This window comes from Pelobates fuscus, chromosome 8 (genome assembly GCF_036172605.1).
Source record: "Pelobates fuscus isolate aPelFus1 chromosome 8, aPelFus1.pri, whole genome shotgun sequence".
NCBI lineage: Eukaryota > Metazoa > Chordata > Amphibia > Anura > Pelobatidae > Pelobates > Pelobates fuscus.
This window is the reverse complement of record NC_086324.1, coordinates 141,929,157-141,939,361: the sequence shown is the minus strand read 5'-3', so window position 1 is coordinate 141,939,361 and position 10,205 is coordinate 141,929,157. Positions and strand designations below refer to the sequence as shown.

Here is a 10,205-nt window from a genome sequence, read left to right as displayed (position 1 = left end):
CCTAAATGTCCCAGTGCTACAGTGAAGACGATAATTATAAGCTAAATGTTATAGTAACTTTGTTTACCTTGCAGGACCTACCTCGCCGAGCGGCTGTTTCAGACACAGGGTTCCGAAAGGGGGAGGAGTTCCGATGACGATGGAGGAGGAGTCCCAATGATAGCTGAGCTTATGCAGTGCTGATAACTGTGCTTCATATACTGCAAAATATTATGCAAAACATATTATGCAACATATTATGCAAAACATTTAGACTTCCGTGAACTCTTGAAGTTATATTACCTTCTGTCTTTATGTCACTGTCCTTATTAGAACGTGAAGAAAATATCCTACATTAATAAAGAATAATGATAATACTTATTGCCTTGGGACTTTGGTTCTCTTTTCTTATCACACAGGTGATGAGTTAACAGAGCCAATGCAGTTACCAAAGTTCCCACCCATATGTTAAATTCATTTACAAGGACTTTGCACCCAATTCTGCTCTTTGAGTGCGGCATTTGAGCTGGTAATTATTAATAAGTCAGTTTTATGATGCTAGCTTAGTAAACTATTGCTCCTGAACCTTGGAGAGACTCACTCACGTTCTGTTGAGACCAGCGAAAATGTCCACCAGGTACCACCAAGCTGCTATTGATGGTTATGAAGACATCTTAAAAGAAGCAACTAAAAAGGATATTAATAATTCAGATGGAGATGGAATGACCCCCACTCTGTTAGCAGCTTATCACGGTCATCTGGAGATCCTTGAACTGGTTTGCCACAGAGGGTAGGTACTCTAATATTGGTTTAACATGGTAATGGGATTAGAAATAAGTTAACATCTACCGTCTCATATTTACTGAAGATATAAATGATTTGCTCTATTTTATTCATGCAGTATTAATAAATTACAAGTTATAATGCAAGATAGTGGAGATACAAAATGTGCAAAATGTGTATATAAATATATATAGAGACAGTGGGAAAGAGAGAGAGGCACAGTAAGTGTAGTAACCACACAGTGTATTTATATTTTACGTGTATGACGCAAAAATGAAGGCCCCCACAAAGTCCAGTTTGAGATATGCAGATGATAGCAGTATTTTTGTATTTATATATAAATTACTACTATATGTTAGCTCTTTACTTACTGCATTACAGTGAGAGGAAGGTACACTAAGCTGTGTTTAGGCACAATTTTGATAAGTGGTGCTTAAACAATCCATGCAGTTATAATGGCCCACCATTTTTTTTTTTTGTATTACAAATATATATATATATAATATTTTATTTTTAATTTCCTAGAACTGCTCCTGCTTTTGCAGAGGCAACATACACCTTATTGACCAGATAAAGGCTTCAACAATCAGAAACCAGCATGGGTTTTATAGAATAAGTTGTTTGTCCCCCACCCACGGTTCTAACGTGATAGAAGTCATACTGCAGCAGATAGTATCGGTTTACACAAAGCTTGATTTGCATTTTCCGGAATCAGGTCATGGGCAGGGATCTGACGAGCGGCTTTTAGAGAGCTAGAGATATGTCCACCCTATTGGTGGCACATGCAGCATTTGGTGATGAATACCCCAGAAAGAAAACCAAAACATCGAAGTAGACATGGAGGTGCCCTCAGCAACAAGTAACAATGGGAAGAAAAACATGATAGTCAATGGATCAAACTCAAAACAAGTAATAAGAGGGGAATAAGAAAATACCAAGCAAACAAAATGGACAGTAAAAGGATTGGAAAAGCAAATTAGAGAAAAAAAAGAAAAAGTTTAGAGAGGAGTACAAAAACATAAAGAGGAAAGAACAGTTAAAATTAGCAAAAACAAATTGAAATTAAAAAAAATGAAAAAACAAAGAAAGCAGTAAAAGGAATTCCAGGTTTGAACTCTGAGCTTCGAGTGGAATTGTGTTTTCTACATACAGTATGTTTCTCTCCACGTTCTTCATTCTCTCCATTCTTGGTCCCATTTTTTTCATTCCTCGCTCCTCCCTATTCTAAAGCCATATCTCACTCCTGTTGTGTCAAATCCATCCCTTGTTCATACAATCCCTTCACTCAATTAACTCTATTGTCAATTTCTTTTTTTTAATGTCAGATTTCCTATGTATCTTGCCAGCTATCCTTCCTTTCATTTATTCTCAGGCTTTATCTTTCCATTCCCTATCCCATCCCTTCTTTATATACTCATTGGCCATTTACCTAGGTTCATCCATCAAGCACTGTGCGGACCCTTTCCAGTCTGAATTTATGATGAAATGTTTTCAACAATTTACAAAAACATTTCTTATAGGTTCTGGTCCATGTTTAAACAGCAACATACTCCTGAAGAATATTCGGCCACTCATTCATGCCCCTAATCACCAATTTTCCTCAACCCAAAGTTGGTCTGCTGCAAGGATGCACAAAAGGTAGATCTCCAGATGTTGTAGAGCTACAACTCCCATTTTACAACTCCCATTTAAGAATGACAAAGCATAATGGAAGCTGTAGTTTGAAAAAATCTGGGGATCTACCTTCTGGGCACCCCTGGTCTATTGTATTGTGATTGCTAATCTTTGCCCGCCATTGGCGTAATCAGAATTCAGTGCCATGTCAAGAAGCATGGGCGTAATCTGAATTCACTGTCTTGAAACAAAGCACAGATTAGTTCAAGCGGTTTGATCCGATGTGTACTTTGTGACATGCTGGGATTATCAATTTGGAAATAAATAGATTGCATCCATAAATTGTTGCACACGGTACACTTCAACAATACACAAGAGGAAAGCCAAGTGTGAACCCTTTAGAACAGCAAGATCCAAGCCTCTTGACCTCTAAAACTACACAAACATAAAAAAGAACATTGTATTTATTTGAAAAATAAAACATGCTATATTTATTGAATATATCAAAAAAGCTTTTAAAAAGGAATGCAAGTATACACAAGTGGCCTCCAGAAAGTATTAGAACAAATCACAAGGAGCTACATATGAAAATAAATAAAACACACACATCAAGAACACACAATGTGAAAATGCAATAATTAATTGGAAAGAGGCATAAGAGAAAGAAAGCCTTCTCTCTATATTATCTGAGTTGCGAAGGGGGCTGAAAGAAAATAAAAGAGTGGTAAATGCTGAAAACTTCAATGTAGAGCTGAAACAAATGTAATCTGTATCAAGGCCTGTAGAATAATGTACTCACAAACTCTAAACCTCCACAGTAACCAAAAGATAGAATTCTTTGGACTAAATGTTTGCCAGCAAGATGTCATTGATCCTTGAAGGGTTAAAGGTTTAACTTCTATAACTACTCCAGTGACATGGCTTTTTACCTGTGGTCCTATCCCTGGCTCCATTACTAATGCCAGATAGCCGGACGTTTCTAAGCAAGAAGTTCCTAAGCTGACAGTCTCATACAATGAACTAAGCCTTGCATTGTAGGGCTATCTTGGGAGCGCTAACAGAAACATAGAAACATAGAAACATAGAATGTGACGGCAGATAAGAACCATTCGGCCCATCTAGTCTGCCCAGTTTTCTAAATACTTTCATTAGTCCCTGGCCTTATCTTATAGTTAGGATAGCCTTATGCCTATCCCACGCATGCTTAAACTCCTTTACTGTGTTAACCTCTACCACTTCAGCTGGAAGGCTATTCCATGCATCCACTACCCTCTCAGTAAAGTAATACTTCCTGGTATTATTTTTAAACCTTTGTCCCTCTAATTTAAGACTATGTCCTCTTGTTGTGGTAGTTTTTCTTCTTTTAAATATAGTCTCCTCCTTTACTGTGTTGATTCCCTTTATGTATTTAAATGTTTCTATCATATCCCCCCTGTCTCGTCTTTCCTCCAAGCTATACATGTTAAGATCCTTCAACCTTTCCTGGTAAGTTTTATCCTGCAATCCATGAACCAGTTTAGTAGCCCTTCTTTGAACTCTCTCTAAGGTATCAATATCCTTCTGAAGATAGGGTCTCCAGTACTGTGTACAGTACTCCAAGTGAGGTCTCACCAGTGTTCTGTACAATGGCATGAGCACTTCCCTCTTTCTACTGCTAATACCTCTCCCTATACAACCAAGCATTCTGCTAGCATTTCCTGCTGCTCTATTACATTGTCTGCCTACCTTTAAGTCATCAGAAATAATCACCCCTAAATCCCTTTCCTCAGATGTTGAGGTTAGGACTCTATCAAATATTTTGTACTCTACCCTTGGGTTTTTACGTCCAAGATGCATTATCTTGCACTTATCCACATTAAATGTCAGTTGCCACAACTCTGACCATTTTTCTAGTTTACCTAAATCATTTTCCATTTGGCTTATCCCTCCTGGAACATCAACCCTGTTACATATCTTAGTATCATCCGCAAAAAGACACACCTTACCATCAAGACCTTCTGCAATATCACTAATAAAAATATTAAAGAGAATGGGTCCAAGTACAGATCCCTGAGGTACCCCACTGGTGACAAGCCCAAGCTTCGAATATACTCCATTGACTACAACCCTCTGTTGCCTGTCACTCAGCCACTGCCTTACCCATTCAACAATATTCGAATCCAAACTCAAAGATTGTAGTTTATTGATAAGCCTTCTATGTGCAACAGTGTCAAAAGCCTTACTGAAATCTAAGTAAGCAATGTCTACTGCACCACCCTGATCTATAATTTTAGTTACCCAATCAAAAAAATCAATAAGATTAGTTTGGCATGATCTCCCTGAAGTAAACCCATGTTGTCTCTGGTCTTGAAATCCATGTGTTTTTAGATGTTCAACAATCCTATCCTTTAACATGGTTTCCATCACTTTCCCCACTACTGAAGTAAGGCTTACTGGCCTATAGTTGCCCGACTCCTCCCTATTACCTTTCTTGTGAATGGGCACAACATTCGCTAACTTCCAATCTTCTGGGACTACTCCTGTTTTCAATGATTGGTTAAATAAATCTGTTAATGGTTTTGCTAGTACACCACTAAGCTCTTTTAATAGCTTTGGGTGTATTCCATCAGGTCCCATTGACTTATTTGTCTTTACTTTTGACAGTTGAAATAGAACCTCTTCCTCTGTAAACTCACGTGTAATAAATGACTCATTTATCCTTTTTGTTAACAGAGGTCCCTTTCCTTCATTTTCATCTGTAAATACCGAACAAAAATATTCATTGAGGCAGTCAGCTAGACCTTTATCCTCATCTACATACCTTCCTTCTTTTGTTTTTAATCTAACTAATCCTTGTTTTACTTTTCTTTTCTCATTTATGTATCTAAAAAAAGTTTTGTCCCCCTTTTTTACTGACTGTGCTATTTTCTCTTCTGTGTGGGATTTGGAAGCTCTTATAACTTGCTTAGCCTCTTTCTGCCTAATCTTATAGGTCATTCTGTCTTCCTCACTCTGGTTTTTTTTATAATTACTAAATGCTAACTTTTTGTTTTTTACTATTTTGGCCACATCTGCGGAGTACCACAGTGGTTTCTTGAATTTTTTGCTTTTACTGACAAGCCTAATGCAATTTTCTGTTGCCTTCAGTAGTGCAACTTTTAAATAATCCCATTTATTTTGGACTCCATATAAATTGCTCCAGTCTGATAATGACTCCTTTACACATATTCTAATTTTAGAAAAGTCTGTTTTTCTAAAGTCTAAAACTTTTGTTTTTGTGTGGTGTGACTCAGTCACTGTTCTTATATTAAACCACACTGACTGATGATCACTGGATCCTAAACTTTCACCTACAGTAATATCTGATACCAAATCTCCATTTGTTAACACTAAATCTAGTATGGCCTCTTTACGAGTTGGCTCCTCAACGACTTGTTTTAGAGACAATCCCAGTAGGGAGTTTAGAATATGTGTGCTCCTGGCACAAGTAGCTATTTTTGTTTTCCAATTCACATCAGGAAGATTAAAGTCACCCATGATGATAACTTCCCCCTTCATTGTCATTTTAGCTATTTCTTCAACTAGTAGATTATCTAACTCTTCAATTTGTCCTGGGGGCCTATAAATCACACCTACACGAGTTACTGTGTGATTACCAAATTCTAACGTAACCCAAACGGACTCTATGTTCGCCTCACTAACCTTTATTAGGCTAGATTTTATGCTATCCTTTACATACAGGGCCACCCCTCCCCCTTTCTTGCCTTCCCTGTCTTTTCTATATAAAGAGTACCCTGGTATTGCTATGTCCCAGTCATTTTTCTCATTATACCATGTCTCGGTAACAGCGACTAAATCTACACTATCAGTTGCCATTATTGCCACAAGTTCATGTATCTTATTCCCTAAACTGCGAGCATTTGTAGACATGACTCTAAGCTTATCATTTTTTAACACACTTGCTACAGGCACCTTCTGTCCTTGTTTTGGGGGACAATTGGATTGATGTTTTATCACCCTTTTGCCCCCCCCTCCTAGTTTAAAAACATCCTAGCAAAACCTCTGAACTGCTCACTGAGAACATTTGTTCCCTTTTGAGAAAGATGCAAACCATCTTTTTTGTACAGTTTATTTCCATTCCAAACAGAGCTACCATGAGCAATAAAGCCAAATCCTTGCTCCCGACACCATTCACCAAGCCACAAGTTAAAGTCCCTAATACGCATCCGCCTGTCGTTCTGAGTGTTATGCACAGGCAGAACTTCAGAGAATGACAGTGTGGAAGCAACCTGCCGTATATCATTGGCAAAAACACTAAAAACTTCCTTAACCTCTGAAACCTCATTGCAAGCCAAGTCATTTGTCCCTAAATGGACAAGTACATCCAATTCCCCTTCCTGCTTTGCTTGCTTAACAATATTACAGATACGTCTCCTGTCTCTGTGAGCAGTAGCTCCGGGAAGACACCTCACAAGACCACCATTGTCCATCTCCACACCTCTTATGATGGAATCCCCCAACAACAACTGCTTTCTATTAGGCCTCACCATAGTCTTCAAGCCTCTCTGCACAACACCACTAGCCTCAGTGCCTCTCTGCACAACACCACTAGCCTCAGTGCCTCTCTGCACAACACCACTAGCCTCAGTGCCTCTCTGCACAACACCACTAGCCTCAGTGCCTCTCTGCACAACACCACTAGCCTCAGTGCCTCTCTGCACAACACCACTAGCCTCAGTGCCTCTCTGCACAACACCACTAGCCTCAGTGCCTCTCTGCACAACACCACTAGCCTCAGTGCCTCTCTGCACAACACCACTAGCCTCAGTGCCTCTCTGCACAACACCACTAGCCTCAGTGCCTCTCTGCAGAAGTTCTGTTTTAAAAATGAAGGCTGTAGGTAATGGAGTTGGGGAGTGGTGCCTGGCAGATCCCAGGTAAAAAGTCAAACCATTCAAAAACGGTTTGACTCCTTACAATGGTGGGGTGCCAGGGCCATCCTGACACCATGACAATTACAGTGCACTGTAATGGTTGTGGTGCTTGGAGTGTACAAGCTTGATTCACAGGGCAATGGATGGGGGTTATAGATCCCTAAATAATTTTGTAGAGGCTGGGGGAGAGGGGACAAATCCTCTTGGCATTAAGGCCTATAGTGTATTAGTTGGGTTCACCCGTGGTTGAGTGTAAAATAAATGTTTAGGACATTGTGCTTATGTATCAATGGTTTGCTTATGTATGAAGCAAAGCATTGCTACATAATTGCTATTTAATTACCTATGCAAAATTAAAGGTCAGGTCCAGCTTTGACTCAGGCAAGTTGCTCCCTAACGTAAAGGCTTACCTGTATTAGTTTTGATTTTATTGCTAGATCGGAAAACCAATTTTAATGCTGATGTTTAGTTAAAAACAAACATATTTTCAGGACTAGATTCAATATATTACAACCCGGAAGGCAATGGTTAAAGGGGCACTCTAACCAAAACATTGTTTATATAAAATAATTTTTCAGTAGTATGACATTAAACAGGGCTTTCATCCTGATCCTTCTGCTGTGATCCAGCTAATGCGTTAGTGAACCTCCATTTTATCTCATCCAGCTTGGGACATCTGAGAGTGCTGGGGCTTGCTAGCAGCCTACAATTATCGATGGTGTAACGTGGACGTTCTCTACTTCATTAGCAGAGTTGTAATATAGGGACTGGATTGTGGAAGTCTGCTGTATGTCAATGGCGCCTGGAGGGAAGCTGAAACCCTCGGTGGAGGCAACTTTGGGGTTAAACCATTCAAGAACGTTTTTAACCTTTGAGCCCAGAGTCCTCCTTGCACCATCACAACTTTATTTAAATGAAGTTGTTATGGTGCCTGGACTGTCCCTTTAAGGCTTCAAGGCAGCACCATGAAAAAGATGTTGATTATTATCCCCACAAAGCTTTTAAAACACTGCCAAGAAAATGCTAAATAAATTCACTGGGATTACTATAATATGTACAATAATTTTCATTTCAGAAATTCTGTACCTTTGTGACTAAATGATGAATTGTTCCTGCTGTGTTTTTATTGTGGAAAATCGCATATTTATATAGATTTAGTGACATGTTCCTAACCTGCTTCTGAATTATAGCTTGCTTTGTCTTACTATTTGAGATCTAACCCTTTAATGGATCGTTGACACCTTTGTAGCAAAGATTTAGTGAAGTGAACGTAATCACATGTTACTGCAGTAACACTCTCTATAATGCTCCCTCGCACAGCGCTGCTTTGTTACAATGTGGTTTTTATTACAGTATACAGCACAGGCATTTAGTTTTTATTCCTATAAAGAAAAATGACACATTTTACTTCTTAAAGGGACACTATAGGCACCCAGACCATTTCATTGAGATGAAGTGGTCTAGATGCCATGTCTCTCAGTTTTAATCCTGTACCTGAGAACATTGCCGTTATGCAGATTGGCAATGTTTTCATCGCAGGGTTTAAATGTATCAAGGAGCTGTCACTCTAAGAGACCAATCGATTGGCGCACCGCAACGTTTTGCGGCATATACGCACTAGTCTCCAAATGTTTTTCTATGGGAAAGCATTTGATTGGCTGAGCCGTAGAGACCGGCGTCATGATGGAGAAAAGGTAAGTAAAACAACTTTTTTTCCCCCTGTAGGTCATTTAAATGACAAACAGGGAACTATTGGGTTAAGAATACACATTTGTATTCCTAATACTATTGTGCTCTTTTACATATGCTCCTTTGATGCCTTTTATAAACTTTTCACAAAAAAAAATCCAGTAATTCAGTGCAAGCCATGGGCATTGTTTTCAGTTGTCTGACACATGTTGAAGTCCCGAATGGGATGATGCATATTCCCACGTGTGACTTTCCACCTATTTCACTGACTCACACTTGTAAGGCTGTCTCGATGTGGAGCAGTGATTACATGTGTTCAGCAGTTCAGGTCTGGGACCAGCCTTCTCCCAAACACGAAAGTTCCATTACTTGGCTGTCATGTGCTGGAACTTCTGTGATGAGGCTATTCACAGTCAAAGTGCAGGAGAAAGCCAACCATGCATCAAGATGGGTATACAGACTGACGGAACCAAGTCAACCTAAGTGGCAAACTTAGCTTAAATTAGCTTAAAGGGACACGCCAGACCCATAAGGCACTTTATCTTGCTGAAAAGCTTTTTGTGTGAAGAGTGTGTCCTCTTCATATCATTTTCAATCGAAAAATCCCGGACCCTGAAAGCACTTTATCTTGCTGAAAAGCTTTGTGTGTGAAGAGTGTGTCCTCTTCGTATCATTTTCAATTGAAATTGACACTTTTATAAATTAACCTGGCTACACCCCCTTGGCTTTCAAGCAGAAAACCACTTCCTGGTTTGGTTAGCTGAGTGGAGATAAACTCAATTTTAAAAATAATTAAATGTATGCACATTTTTATTTGGGATATATCTCCTAAACAGTGATTTTTATCTATTTTGTATTTGGGCAGTAGATTGTCCCTTCAAGTATCATTGACTGACTTATTTTTGGTAGGATAATACTGAAAAGCGGTGGGACAAGGTGCCCGCCAGACCCCAAGTAAGAAGAAAACAACATTCTTAAACAGTTTGACTACTTACAATCAAGGGCGTCCGCAAGAGGAGGTAAAGGGGGGGCACTGCCCCCCACCCCGGGTTTTCAACTCTCCCCACAGGCAATTTTTCCTCGGACTGCGAGAGCTCAGTCCGAGGGAAAGAAGGAGGGAGTTGCACTGTGAGGCACTGTGAGGCTCCCTTCCGAATGCCCCCACAATGAGCTTGTCTGTAGTAAACCTGTGTGTGTGTGTGTCAGTGAACTTATCTATAGTGAGCA

General features: G+C 39.5%; 1 protein-coding gene across 1 annotated transcript in view; it reads left to right on the top strand.

The window, feature by feature from the left end:
• The first annotated feature begins 585 nt into the window (after positions 1 to 585).
• ANKS4B (ankyrin repeat and sterile alpha motif domain containing 4B) overlaps positions 586 to 10,205 on the top strand; it is a 29,909-nt gene continuing 20,289 nt past the window's right edge. Inside the window, exon 1 of the mRNA XM_063430374.1 lies at positions 586 to 769. Within this exon, the coding sequence (XP_063286444.1) occupies positions 606 to 769 (164 nt within the window). The 5' untranslated portion in view covers positions 586 to 605. The remainder of the gene's footprint in view (positions 770 to 10,205) is intronic.